Source organism: Suncus etruscus, chromosome 8 (genome assembly GCF_024139225.1).
Source record: "Suncus etruscus isolate mSunEtr1 chromosome 8, mSunEtr1.pri.cur, whole genome shotgun sequence".
Taxonomy (NCBI): Eukaryota; Metazoa; Chordata; class Mammalia; order Eulipotyphla; family Soricidae; genus Suncus; species Suncus etruscus.
In genome coordinates, this window is record NC_064855.1 from 24197130 (window position 1) to 24212273 (window position 15144).

The window sequence follows — 15144 nt, forward strand, 5'->3', positions numbered from 1 at the left end:
ATGAGAATTGCTGAGACGCAACACGTCTGCAGCACAGAACGACTCATTTTGGGGGGGGGAATTGAGTGTTCTTTTTTGTGGGGGACACACTCAGGAATTACTCCTGGCTTTGTGCTCAGGAATCACTCTTGGTGTTTGGGGTACTATATGAGGTATCAGGATCTACCCAGGTCAGCTGTGTGTGAGGTAAATGCTTTATCCACTGTACTATCTTGCCTGCTCCTTCAACAGAATTTTAAAGTAGTATAGATACATATATACAACTAGAGTTTATTTTGCTTCTTTTTACATTTTTAATAATATCTTTATTTAATCACTATAATTATAAGCATGTTTGTATTTGGGTTTCAGTTATAAAAAAAAAAAAAAGAACACCCCTTCACCAGTGCATCCTTCCCACCACCAATGATCTCTCATTTCCCTCTTCCTCCACCCACTGCCTGTATTCGAGACAGGCGCTCTACTTCTCTCATTCAGTACCATTGTCATGATAGTTGTTAGCATAGTTATTTCTCTAACTGCACTCACCATACTTTGTGGGCCGGTCCTTCCAGCTCTCATCTCTATTGTCTCTGGGTATTATTACAATAGTGTCTTTTATTTTTCTTAAATCCCATAGATGAGTGAGACTATTCTGTGTCTATCTCTCTCCTTATGACTTATTTTGTTCAGCATAATAGTTTCCATGCCCATTCATGTATAGGAAAATTTCATGACTTCATTTTCCCTGAAGGCTGCATAGTCTTCTGTTGTGTATATGTACCACAGTTTCTTTAGCCACTGGGTTGTTTCCAGTCATTTTTGTATTGTGTTTTTGTGTTCCTAAGGTATAAACTTAGGAGTGGTATAGCTGGATCATATGGAAGCTCAATTTCTAGTTTTTTTGAGGAATCTCCATATTGTTTTTCATAAAGGCTGGATTAGACAACATTTCCATCATCAGTGAATGAGAGTTTCTTTCTCCCCACATCCCCACCAGCACTGATAGGTCTTTGTTCTTTATAATGTGTGCCAGTCTCTGTGGTGTGAGATGGTACCTCATTGTTGTTTTGATTTGCATTTCCCTGATGATTAGTGATGTGGAGCATTTTTTTCATGTACCTTTCGGCCATTTGTATTTCTTCTTTGAGGAAGTGTCTATTCATTTCTTCTCCCCATTTTTTGATGAGGTTAGATTTTTTTTCTTATTAAGTCCTGTTAATACCTTGTATGTCATAGATATTAGCCCCTTATCTGATGGGTATTGGGTGAATAATTTCTCCCATTCTGTGGATGGCCTTTGTATCCTAGTCACTGTTTCCTTTGAGGTGCAGAAGCTTCTCAACTTAATATATTCTCATCTGTTTATCCTGCTTGTACTTGTTTGAAGAGTGCTATTTCCTCCTTGAAGATGCCTTTAGTCTCAATGTCATGGACTGTTTTACCTATGTGGTCTATATACCTTATGGTTTTGAGTCTGATATCAAAGTCTTTAATCCATTTGTATTTGACCTTTGTGTATGAGATTAGAGATTAGATGAAGGTCAGAGTTTGCTTTTTTTGCATGTTGCTGACCAGTTGTTTCAACACCACTTGTTGAAGAGGCCTTCTTGATCCATTTTGCTTTTCTTGTCCCTTTATCAAAGATTAATTGATTGTGTGTCTAGGGACCCATTCTCTGAATATGCAGGTTGATTCTTTTGATCTGAGGTTCTGTCTTTCTTCCAAAACTATACTGTTTTAATGACTATTGCTTTGTAGTACAATTTGAAGTTGGGGAAGGTGATGCCTCCCATATTCTTTTTCCTAAGGGTTGCTCTGGCTATTTGTGGGAGTTTATAATTCCAAATGAATTTCAGGAGTGTCTGATCTACTTCTTTCAAGAATGTCATGGGTATCTTTGAAGGAATTGCATTAAATCTGTACAAATGCTTCGGGGAGTATTGCCATTTTATTTTATTTTGGATTTTGGGCCACACTTGGCTGTGCTCAGGGTTTATTCCTGGTTTTTCATATCACTTCTAGATATGGCTCCTAGGGACCATATGGAATGCCGGGGATCAAACCCAGATTTTTCTTGGGTTGGCCGTGTGCAAGACAAACACCCTGCCTCTGTGCTATTGCTCCGGCTCAGAATATTGCTATTTTAATGATGCTAATCCTCCCAATCCATGAGCAGGATATATGTCTCCATTTCTTTGTGTCTTCTTTTATTTCTTGAAGCGGTGTTTTGTAGTTTTCTTTGTATAGGTTCTTTACATCTTTAGTTAAGTTGACTCCAAGGTATTTGAATTTATGTGGCACTAATGTGAATGAAATATTTTTTTAAATTCTATTTCTTCTCTATCATTATTTCTGTATAAGAAGGCCATTGAGGGGCAGGAGAGATAGCATGGAGGTAAGGCATTTGCCTTGCATGCAGAAGGTCAGTGGTTCGAATCCCGGCATCCCATATGGTCCCCGGAGCCTGCCAGAAGCGCTTTCTGAGCATAGAGCCAGGAGTAAGCCCTGAGCGCTGCTGGGTGTGACCCAAAACCCAACCGCCCCCCCCCCACAAAAAAAAGAAGGCTATTGAGGGAACGATGGTACATGGTGCAGCGGTAGGGCTTTTGCCTTGTACATGGCTGACCCAGGACTGACCACAGTTTGATCTCCCAACATCTCATATGGTCCCCCAAGCTAGGAGCAATTTCTGAGCACAGAGCCAGGAGTAAACCCTGAGCATTACCAGGTGTGGCCCAAAAACAAACAAACTAAAAAGGCCATTAATTTTTGCGTGTTAATTTTGTAGCCTGCCACTTTCCTATATGAATCTATTGTTTTTAGAAGCTTTTTGGTAAAGTCTTTAGGGTTTCTAAATATAGTAGCATGTCATCTGCAAACAGTGAGAGAGAGCTTGACTTCTTCCGTTTTTCTTTTTGCAAGCACACATTAGGAAAGAAGAAGGGGCCTACATAAAATAGCTAAATGATTCAGCTTTTAAATTAGTAAATGATCAACAAAATGAACCAAAAATAGAGAGGCAGAAGGAAATAACAAAGCTTAGACCAGAAATCAATGAAGTGGAAACCCAAAAAACAATTTGAAAGATCAAAGAAAGCGAAAGTTGGTTCTTTGAAAAAATAAACAAGAGTTGATAAACCACTGGCAAAGCTCACAAAGAAAGGGAGAAAAAGAAACTTAATAAGCTGGATCAGAAATAAAAATGGGGAGATTACTACAGTTTCTACAGAGAGTCAAAGAGTAATCAGAGACTTCTTTGAGAAATGCTATACCCCCAAATATGAGAATCTGGAATAAATGAATAAATTCTTGAACTATTATAATCTTCATGGTTGAATCAGGATTATCTAGTATATCTAAACAGACCCATCACTATTAAGAAAATTAAAATTGTAATCAAAAGTCTTCCCAAAAACAAAAGTGCAGGCCCAGATAGATTCACTAATGAATTCTTTCAAACCTTTCTTTTTTTTTAATTTTTTATTTTTAATTATGAGAACAATGATGCAAAGAGGACAAGGTAAAGTTACAGTGGAAGGACAATCGCCCATAAACAGAGTTCTCAAAAGAAATCCCCTTGATGACGCCTAAATATTGAACTTACAGTCAAAGAACATTAAGAAAAATAAGACAGAACCCATGTACAATTACTTTGTCCACAAGTCCCCAGATTGTAGTACATTATAACATTTCTTAGCAGTACACAAAGCAATCTAAAGCCATGAAATTTATGTGACTCCTTAAACATTGAAGGCATAGTATTTTTTTTATAATCTTTCAAACCTTTCAAGAGGAACTATATCAATACTTTTCAGGCTCTTTCAGGAAACTGAAGAAACAGAAACACTCCCAAATAGTTTTTATGAAGCTAACATCATCCTGATACCAAAACCAGACAGAGATGCTGCAGAAAAAGAAAACTACAGACCAAATATCCCTGATGAGCACAGACTCTCAACAAAAGATTCTCAACAAAATTCTAGTAAATAGGATACAATGCCTCATCAAGAAGATCATACACATGATCAAGTAGGTTTTATTCCAGGAATGCAAAGATGGTTTAACATATATGAATCTATCAACACACTACACCATATCAACAAAAGAAAAAATAAAAACCATTATGATAGGACCCGGAGAGATAGCACAGCGGCGTTTGCCTTGCAAGCAGCCGATCCAGGACCAAAGGTGGTTGGTTCGAATCCCGGTGTCCCATATGGTCCCCCGTGCCTGCCAGGAGCTATTTCTGAGCAGACAACCAGGAGTAACCCCTGAGCACCGCCGGGTGTGACCCAAAAAAAACAAAAAAAACAAAAAAACATTATGATCATATCAATAGATGTAGAAAACGTATTCAATAAGGTCCATCACCCACTCATAATAAAAACTCTCAACATGATGAGAATGGAAGAAACTTTTCTCGGTATTGTCAAAGCCATCTACCACAAGCCAATAGCAAATATTATTCTCAATGGAGATAAACTGAAAGCCTTTCCTCTAAAATCTGTTACAAGACTTCCCCCTTTCACCACTTCTATTTAACATAGTACTGAAATACTTGGCATAGCAATTAGGCAAGAAAAAAATATAAATATATCAAGGGCATCCAGATAAAAAATTAATGGAAGATTCTTAATTTCTCTGACCAGAGTATTATCAATTCCCTGATAGATGAGGGCCCTTAGAGTGAAAGAAAGAAAGAAAGAAAGAAAGAAAGAAAGAAAGAAAGAAAGAAAGAAAGAAAGAAAGAAAGAAAGAAAGAAAGAAAGAAAGAAAGAAAGAAAGAAAGGAAGGAAGGAAGGAAGGAAGGAAGGAAGGAAGGAAGGAAGGAAGGAAGGAAGGAAGGAAGGAAGGAAGGAGGAAGGAAGGAAGGAAGGAAGAAGGAAGGAAGGAAGGAAGGAAGGAAGGAAGAAAGAAAGAAAGAAAGAAGGAAGGAAGGAAGAAAGAAAGAAAGAACGAAAGAAAGAAAGAAAGAAAGAAAGAAAGAAAGAAAGAAGGAAGGAAGAAAGAAAGAAAGAAAGAAAGAACGAAAGAAAGAAAGAAAGAAAGAAAGAAAGAAAGAAAGAAAGAAAGAAAGAAAGAAAGAAAGAAAGAAAGAAAGAAAGAAGGAAGGAAGGAAGGAAGGAAGGAAGAACGAACGAAAGAAAGAAAGAAGGAAGGAAGGAAGGAAGGAAGGAAGGAAGGAAGAAAGAAAGAAAGAAAGAAAGAAAGAAAGAAAGAAAGAAAGAAAGAAAGAAAGAAAGAAAGAAAGAAAGAAAGAAAGAAAGAAAGAAAGAAAGAAAGAAAGAAAGAAAGAAAGAAAGAAAGAAAGAAAGAAAGAAAGAAAGAAAGAAAGAAAGAAAGAAAGAAAGAAAGAAAGAAAGAAAGAAAGAAAGAAAGAAAGAAAGAAGTTATGGGTGAATGGTCCATTTTTGTCTCAGATTAGATGTCGAATATGAAGACATCCAAGAAGTAAACAAGTTTAGTTAGAGAGCTGACAGAGAGAAAGGTGCAGATAAAGATCTGAGGGCTCTTAACATAAATTGCAAGAACTGCTGGTGCCCCAGGGAATGCCCTGCAACTAGAGTCCTATATAGTCTTTTATCTGCCACCCTCCAGGAGGAAGACAATCTTCAAAGATTTTACCTTAGTTTATTCTTTTCTCACAAATCCCCTTACTAAAGGTTAAAAAAAAAAAAAATCAAACCCTGGGCGGGAGCCATAGCACAGTAGTAGAGCATTTACCTTGCATGAGGCCAATGGGTGTGACACCCACCCCCCAAAAAAAAAGCCAAACCCTTAGGCTTATGAAGTATTAGGTAGGAATTTGTAGGTATTTGTTTGTCATCTGCCCTTTTTCCTCTGACTGATTACTCCTTGGCAATAAATATCCTTGGAGGACAGTCAGAGCTCACTGCCCACAAGATAGTTAGCCTCTGACCCCTTGATGTCACTCTAATGTTTGGGTCTTTTTTGTAATCCTCAGGGTGACCCTGCTTTAGGCCCATGCACCTGGAGCCACACTCCAGCAGCTAGTTCTTCATGTTCTTCACTCTCTTATGTGTGACCCATCAGCTGAGCAATTTGTCCGATTTAATCATTGCTCTGCTCTTGCAGCACATGGTACTTTATACAATGCATGAATGTTCTTCAAAAATTATCTAAAACCAGGGCTGGAGAGATAGCATGGAGGTAAGGCGTTTGCCTTGCATGCAGAAGGTCACTGGTTCGAATCCCGGCATCTCATGTGGTCCCCCAAGACTGCCAGGAGCGATTTCTGAGCATAGAGCCAGGAGTGACCCCTGAGAGCTGCCAGGTGTGACCCAAAAACCAAACCAAAAAAAAAAAAAATCTGAAACCAAACTATGAACATGCTTGTAACCATGGTACTTAAATAAATATATCATTAAAAAATTATGTGTTGAATATATGACCCAATCTCAAAGAAGTTGCACTGGCTCAAGAATGTTAAAAGTGGGGCTGGAGAGATAGCATGGAGGTAAGGCATTTGCCTTTCATGCAGAAGGTCATCAGTTCGAATCCCAGTATCCCATATGGTCCCCCGTGCCTGCCAGGAGCAATTTCTGAGCCTGGAGCCAGGAATAACCCCTGAGCACTGCCGGGTGTGACCCAAAAACCGCAAAAAAAAAAAAAAAGAATGTTAAAAGTATCACCTGGAGGCAATCCTCTACCAGGGAAGACCCTACAACTGCTCTGACATCGATCTACTCAAAAGAGACTTCCCTTAACATTGAGAAGACTTAACAAGAACAATGACCTGCTTACTGGACAGGGCTTGCTGTATTGCCCCTTAATTGTGAGGTGAAACTAGAGGATACTCCACAACAACCTGACTTCAATGTAGGATGTGCAGATTCCAGGATCTTTAATACAGAAACCTGATGCCAACAATAGGACTGCGTGAAAAATAAAACTGTATTGGCACTGCAGACAATGACTTGGATTAAATAAACTAGTTTGCCTGGAGCCTAGAGTTGGTCTTATGCCAGGAAACTTGTATTTAGACCAAGGCTATTCCTTTCTATGACTCCTCTATTTTGGTGGGCCTGTGGAAACAATATTTGCCACTCTAACATAGTTTTTACTGTGTCCTTTTGACTAATCCTTAAAAAAAACCTCTTAAACTTTTGATGTTAACTTAAACTAATATGTATGTGCATGAATATATAAAAATACTATGCCTTCAAAGTTAAGGAGTCACATAAATCTCATGGCTTTAGGTTGCTTTGTGTACTGCTAAGAAATGTTATAATGTACTACAATCTGGGGACTTGTGGACAAAGTAATTGTACATGGGTTCTGCCTTATTTTTCTTAATGTTCTTTGACTATAAGTTCAATATTTAGGCATCATCAAGGGGATTTCTTCTGAGAACTCTGTTTATGGGCGATTGTCCTTCCACTGTAACTTTACCTTGTCCTCTTTGCATCATTGTTCTCATAATTAAAAATTAAAAATTAAAAAAAAAGAATATTAAAAGTGTGATCCCTGTGACCTGAGTGTAGCTCAGTAGTACACCATTTGCCTTATATATGTGAGACCCTGAGTTTGATCCCTGGTACAGAAAAGTAGGATTCCTAGAATCAGGGAGTCTAGTTTAGAGTACACATGCTATTTGTCGCTAGACATGTATATAAACCCCATTATTTGTTAATGACCATTCTGCTCTGCTGTGGGTGGAGAGAATGATCTTGAAGTCCCAGAAGAAACTGTGGGACTGGCTCTCCTTAGGCATGAAACGTAGAATGAGGAAGATTTTCTCCCTGTAGCTGAGAAATCTCTGATTGCTGTTCCCAGACCTTTATTCCTGTACAGGGACTTTGGGTCAGCATGGATAAACGTCTCTTGTTCATCTTCTCCTACTTTTGCTTCATTGTGGGTGAGTCTCTGCCTGAAGACTGGGCTTCAAAGATAGGATCTAGGAACCCATCAAGTACCATGGGGTATAGGAAGGGAAATCAGTATCAGAGCTTCCTCTGCATCAGGGAGATGGTTCAGAAGGCTGGAACATTTTTGGAACACTGTTGGAGTGTTCTTTACCCAGCAGTGCATGACCCGCAGTGTTCAGCTTCGTGTGACTGCAAGAAAGAAAAGAAGAAAGGGAAAGAGAGAGGGAGGAAGGAAAGAAGAAAAAGGAAAGGGAAGGAGGGAGAGGAAAAAAGAGGGCCAGAGAAATTAATGGGGAGGAAGGAAGGAAGAAATTTCTGGGTTAGAGAGACAGAACAGTGGGCAGGCCACTTGTCCACTAACCTGAGCTTCAATATCTGGCACCACACTTGATTCCCTGAGCCCCACCAAAAGTAATTTCTGAGTATAGAGTAAAGAGTAAGCCCTGAGTACTGCCAGGTATGACTCTAAAAAAAAAAAAAAAATAGAAATTCAATGTTCTTTAAGCCTTCATTGCTTATTCTCCAGGTTCTGCTCTAGCTTTCCAGGTTCTGCTCATGTTCTGGCACTCTGCACCAGGGCTTCAAGCCTCTATGGCCCTTTCCTCATAACTGCTTCCAATTTTTTTCCCTACCATTCCCATAACTCAAACCATGGCATTTTCTTAGATCCTACATTCCCCTTAATTCATCTGTATTGCACTTTTTGAGAAAGCTGGTACATCAATTGCGAATAATTTTGCAGGTTATTTTTTTGTTTTGTTTTGTTTTGAGTTTTTTTTTGGGGGGGGCACACCCGGCGATGCTCAGGAGTTACTCCTGGCTGTCTGCTCAGAAATAGCTCCTGACAGGCACGGGGGACCATATGGGACACCGGGATTCGAACCAACCACCTTTGGTCCTGGATCGGCTGTTTGCAAGGCAAACACCGCTGTGCTATCTCTCCGGGCCCTTTGTTTTGGTTTTTGGGTCACACCCTGCAGCACTCAGGGGCTACTCCTGGCTCTATGCTTAGAAATCGCCCCCAGCAGGCTTAGGGGACCATATGGGATGCTGGGATTCAAACCACTATCATTCTCCATGTAAGGCAAATGCCCTACTGCTGTGCTTTCTCTCCAGCCCCAGGTTATTGTTATTTATTTATATTATTATCACTTGTATTGCCACAAGTGATAAATAACCTAGTCTCTCTTTACTGGGAATCTTCATTAAAACAATTGATTGTAGGAGAATAGGATGGTTTGGAATCAGATTTTTCATTTTTAAAATAGTTCAGACACTGTTTGCTTATTTTTATTTTGTTTTGGGGTCACATCTGGAGGTACTCAGGGTTACTTCTGGCTCTGCAGTCAGGAGTAACTCAGTGCACTCCTACTGAGGAGGAGGACCTCCATATGCTTGGAGGACCATATGAAATGCCAGAGAACAAACCTGGATTGGGCATGTGCAAGGCAAGAAACTTATCCATTATTCTATTTCTCCAGGCCTGCAGTCTCCATTACATTCTCTGTATCTGTCATTACTCGCCTGAGAAAAAGGGTGTTTCTGTTTAGACTTTTAGACTCAGATACACAGTGAGAGAAACGTCCCCCAATGATCCAGTCAGTAAATTCTACTTTCCTTTCTCACTTGCATCAAAGAAAGGGTTGGCTTGTTTTCCAATGAAACCTATATTTTGATTAACTCATCCCTCTGACAGTGCCATTGTGCTCTAATTCATGAGATTGCCACTGAGATTTTCCTTGAAGTTCAAAATAACAAAGTATATAAAAACAAGATCAAAGCAGCAAATGTCAGAAGGCCCCTTATAGTAATTCTAGTGTGGGAAAAATATTTGAAAGCATTCACTCTATTCCTACATACCTATCTGAAGTATTTCATAGTAGCTAGACAAGCATTAGCAAAACCATTTAACTTTAGTCAATATTTTTTTGCTTTTTGGGCCACTCCCAGTTGTGCTCAGGGCTTGGAGGACCATGTGGGATGCTGAAGATCAAACTTGGGTTGGCTGCATGAAAGGCAAGCACCTTACCCTGGTTCTTTACCCAGAAAGGCATGGTCCTCGGTGTTCAGCTTAGTGTGACTGCAAAGGAAGAAAGGAATTAAGGAAGAAAAGAAGGAAAGAAAGAAGGGAAGGAATGAGGAAGGAAGGAAATAGGAAAGGAGGAAGGGAAGGAGCTACTGCATTATTGCTGGGTCCCAAAGCCATTTCTTGGTGGATGCAAATGTGTTTTTTTTTTGGGGGGGGTCACACCCAGCAGCACTCAGGAGCTACTCCTGGCTCTACACTCAGAAATTGCTCCTGGCAGGGACCATATGGGATGTTGGGATTCGAACCACCATCCTTCTGCATGCAAGGCAAATGCCTTACCTCCATGCTATCTCTCTGGTCCACAAATATTTGGTTTATATTAGATTAAAAGGCTGAAGTTGGGGGCCAGAGAGATAGCATGGAGGTAAGGTGTTTGCCTTTCATGCAGAAGGTCATTGGTTAGAATCCGGGCATCCACATGGTCCCCCGAGCCTGCCAGGAGCGATTTCTGAGCATATAGCTTGGAGTAACCCCTGTGCGCTGCCGGGTGTGACCCAAAAACCAAAAAAAAAAAAAAAAAGGCTGAAGTTGTTGGTCCCCCCAAGCCAGGGGCAATTTCTGAGCGCTTAACCAGGAGTAACCTCTGAGCATCAAACGGGTGTGGCCCAAAAAACAAAAAAACAAAAACAAAACAAAAAGCTAAAGTTGTGGGGCTGAAGAGATAGCATGCCTTTTATACAGAAGGTCATCCGTTCAAATTCTGGCATCTCAAATGGTTTCCCGACCCTGCCAGGAAAAACCCCTGAGTGCTGCTCCGTGTAAACTCTCCCCGCCCCCCCCCCCAAAAAAAAAAACAAAAGGGCTGAAGTTGGGAACAGGATCCTTTTAGTTCTTGATGGAATTTTTCTGGGATTCACAGAAAGTGAATTGACCCACCACCTGCTATTTATTACCCCCATCACCTTTTTTTTTTTTTTTTTTTAAGTTTTTGGGTCTCCCCTTTCACACTCAGGGGTTACTCTTGGCTAAACGCTCAGAAATCTGTCCTAGTTTGGGGACCATATAGGATGCTGGGGAATTGAATTGCGGTCCGTCCTAGGTCAGCCGCATGCAAGGCAAACGCCCTACCGCTGTGCCATCACCCCGGCCCCTCTATCCATTTTTGAGCCTAGATACTTTGGCTCCTTCTGTGACCTCCTTCTGAGATCTCTCCAGTTCTGTATTCTCCAGCAGTGACCCCGCTCAGATGCATAACATGCCACCTTCACACAGAGGCAGACCGCTGTCGAAGGGGCTTTGGAATCTGTACTACTCAGAAACATGAGAAATGTATGACCTTAAAAATATCCCAGGGTGAGTTCCATGGAGAAGGGTGTGGTGGTGGGGATGGGATAGAGAGGCCTAATCTCTTTAGACAACTCTAAGAAGAAGACTAAAGGAAATGTGCCAACTATGGTGCCTGCCCTTGAGTACAGTCCCTATACTTGCAGACAGATGAGATTTGGGGAAACCGAGACAGGAGACAAGAGGAGATCCCACAATATTATGCTGTTTTTACCTGCTGTTGTGATAACCATGTAACCATGGTCAATTGTGCTCCAAAAGCATTACTAAGTACGTTTACCTAATTTTATTTTATTTTATTTTTATATTTTATTTTTCAACTAACTTTTATTACAGTAAAAGGTCATAACTTTTTGTTTTTGATTTTTGGTTTTTGGGGCCTCACCCAGTAATGCTCAGGGTTTACTTCTGGCTATGCGCTCAGAAATTGCTCCTGGCGTAGGGGACCATATGGGATGCCTTACCGCTCCATACTACCACTTCAGCCCCAAAAGGTCATAACTTTTAATTGACTGTCACTTGTTGGTGTTTATCTCTTTTGTAACTAATTTAAACTCAATCAGAGATCTGTATGAGTAACTGCTCACAGTACAGATCAGGCTTGATATTGTTTGTGGGTTTAGGCAGCTGTCTAGAAGTGTATCCCCAGGGTGAAGCGGCCGCTACTGTATTTCCAAAAAATGAATCAAACTGATGTGATCTCTGGAGACAGCACAGCAGTGGATGCTTACCTTCAAGCAGAACAAAGGAGGAAGCAGCTAAGCAGAGCTGAGGATGAACAGGAAGGCAGAGAAAGATCTGCCAGAGATGGGTGGAGGCCACCTCACCTGGCCTTGGTCCTTGTGGAACCAAGGAAGATCCATCCTGATGCTTAATGGCACTTTTTACGAACAAGACTAGAGTCAGGATTGATTTGTCTTGAAACAACTTAGGCCACTAACTTCTTTTTCTTATTTCTCTTTTTGGGGGAGGCACACTGACTGTGCTCAGGGCTTATTGGTGGTTTTGCACTCAGGGGTCACTACTGGCACAGCTTAGGAGACCATGTAAGATACTGGGGATCAAACCTGGGGTTTGGCCACATGCTAAGCAAGCTTTAACTGTCTTATTCTCTGTTTCCTTCTTATTATAGGTGGTATACTGCTGCTATCTTATATGGTATGTCAGAAATTCTGCAAAGACATGTCCTATGATTTCAACAACAGGACCTATGATCATAAATGCTGTGAAGAAGATTTCTGTAACTATCAGTTCTGAGATCTGATGTTGGCATGTTATTTCCTTACATGCTGCTGGCCCTTGATGTTCTGCCCTTTTCATCCCTGTACCTCCCTACTTGTTATTTTTGCTAGTGCCTCCAGCTTGGTTCCTGCCTAAGCCAGAACTCTCTGAAAAGCTGCCTTTTTTTTTCCATTCTAGGGACTGTTATTACCATACTCTAAGAGCCTTGCTGTCAGAGTCTCAGTTCACAACTTTGGGTATAGTTCAGTCCAGTACAAGCCAGACTATCATGGAACCTTATAATTAAATCAGATAGTTGAAGTGAATTAGAAGTCCATCAACTGAAAATTCACGGTTACAATTTTAAGTTTTCTTTAGTTTCTACCTTCTACTCCCTTTATTGTTTCTGTTTCTTGTGATGCTTGCCAGGGCTTGTTGCTGGGTTGTAGTGCTCATACACACCTGATCATGCTGTGCCCATGGTCCCAAACAGCAGAACCTAGGATGCACTCAAGCATGTGGGGGTGGTGCCAGGGATCAAACTCTTGGCTTCAGTGGCTTCACATTTACAAGACAAGCACTCTACCTCTGAATCATCCCCCAACTCATTTTACCCAAAACTTTAATTCATTGTTACAAGAAACATTTGAAAACAACCCAGATGCCCGACAACACAAGTAGCTAAAGATGAGTAGCTAAAGAAGTTGTGGTACATATAAATTGCGGTACATATACACAATGGAATACTACGCAGTCATCAGGAAAAATGAAGTCATGAAATTTTCCTATACATGAATGGACATGGAAACTATTCTGCTGAGTGAAATAAGACAGAGGGAGAGAATGATCTGTGGAATTTAAGAAAAATAAAAGACATTGTTCCACAAAGACTGACTTCATCATAAGTCCCACCTCAGGATCCGTGCAGATACAGAGACCTCTAGACACAGAGGTCTGAGTGTATCACACAGGACAGGGCAGAAGTCTTCCACACACCACAAAAGCACCACCGGGAAAATAAATGAGCCTGAGCAGAGTCTATAGTTGATCCCATGACAATATACTCCAAGGACGGAGAAACCCCATATTTCTTAGGCCAAGTGAATTCCTCTTTGAATGACCCCAATATTTACTGTGCCAGGGCAGGAGGGAAAAAACAAAAATAAAAAAAGTACAAAACCTCGGTTATTTTTTTTATATATATATTATTTTTTATCTTCATTTTTTATTATTATTATTATTTTTATTTACCTACCTATCTTTGGTAGATTTCTCTGTTTGGGTGTGATTATTGAAATTGTTGTCCCCAGTTATACTTTTTTTTTTTCTCTTCTTTTCTTTCCTTTCTTTATGTGCTATGCCATGTTTCTTATTTCAAGACCATAGCGGTTTTCGTTTTGATTTGTTTTTGTTTGTTTCTTTTTTGTTTTTGTTTTTGTTTGTCTGTTTTTCTTTGTTTTTTTTTTTCACTTGCTTGTTTTTTTGTGGTGCTAATCGATATAGCCGGAATCCTCACTGGATATTTGACACTGCTTTTGGTACGGGGGGAGTGTTTCACCTTCTTTATCTCCTTGATCTCTCAAAGCGTTGATGAGAGCCCCTAGAAGGATTCCGCACATTTGCGGCATATTAGTCTCTTACCCCAGCTTATTTCTTTTCTCTTTTTCAAACAAAACCATGCATCTTGAACTAACTAGTCCTACCTCCAGTTAGAGGGGGAAATAAGGGAGACATCAAGACCAAACAGGTGCAAGACTACTAGGTAGTGGGTCAGATACAGAGGGGACCACATATTCTAGCCGCCCTGAGGGTGAGGGAAGAGGAAATGGGAGGGAGGACAAAAATGGAGGTATAGGTAAAGACAATCTGGTGATGGGAATCCCCCTTGCTTTTATGTAAATATGTACCTAAAATAATATTGTCAACAATATGTAAGCCACGATGATCAAAATAAAAATCATATTAAAAAAAAAAAAGACATTGTTGTAATAATACCCAGAGACAATAGAGATGAGAGCTGGAAGGACCAGATCATGATATGAAGCTTACCACAAAGAGTGTTGAGTGCAGTTAGAGAAATAACTACTCTAACACCTTTCATGACAATTGTAGTGAGTGAGAGAAATAGAATGCGTGTCTCAAAGACAAGCGGGGGGGAGGGGGGGGGGAGGAGGGAGATAATGTTACCTTTGTTACACTGGTGAAGGGAGGGTGTTCTTTTCTATAACTAAAACCCAACTACAAACATATTTGTAATTATAATGCTTAAATAAATATATTATTAAAATAATTGTGCAGCATATTAAAATGTATATATATATATTTAAGGCAAACTGAATTTTAGAAAAACACAAATACTGTAATTTTTTATTTTTTTTGGTTTTTGGGTCACACTGGCAGCAATCAGGGGTTACTCCTGGCTCTACGCTCAGAAATTGCTCCTGGCAAGCTCGGGGGACCATGTGGGATGCCTGGATTCCCACCACCGTCCTTCTGCTTGCAAGGCAAACACTTTACCTCCATGCTATCTCTCCGGCCCCAGTAGATCCATTTTTTGAGTTGAAGTAAATTACTTTATCTTTTTCTTGGGGATGACAGTACCAAGATTCAAACCCAGGGCCCTGCATATGCAAGGAAAATATTTAACTGCCGAGACACATCCCTGGGCTTATTTTAACC

At 40.3% G+C, this 15144-nt stretch overlaps 1 protein-coding gene across 1 annotated transcript; it reads left to right on the top strand.

The window, feature by feature from the left end:
- The first annotated feature begins 7812 nt into the window (after nucleotides 1-7812).
- Nucleotides 7813-12501, top strand: PATE3 (prostate and testis expressed 3). Its single transcript, XM_049778425.1, has 3 exons — nucleotides 7813-7861; nucleotides 11131-11253; nucleotides 12377-12501. The coding sequence occupies exons 1-3, from the start codon at nucleotides 7813-7815 to the stop codon at nucleotides 12499-12501; spliced, it is 297 nt and encodes a 98-aa protein (XP_049634382.1).
- Nucleotides 12502-15144: the final 2643 nt, after the last annotated feature.

What these genes read in the sequence shown, in the direction of transcription:
- PATE3 (XM_049778425.1), top strand. Translation starts at nt 7,813, where the DNA reads ATGGATAAACGTCTCTTGTTCATCTTCTCCTACTTTTGCTTCATTGTG. An exon ending in CTACTTTTGCTTCATTGTGG is followed by an intron (nt 7,862 to 11,130) that starts GTGAGTCTCTGC and finishes TGTATTCTCCAG; the next exon opens with CAGTGACCCCGCTCAGATGC. An exon ending in GACCTTAAAAATATCCCAGG is followed by an intron (nt 11,254 to 12,376) that starts GTGAGTTCCATG and finishes TTCTTATTATAG; the next exon opens with GTGGTATACTGCTGCTATCT.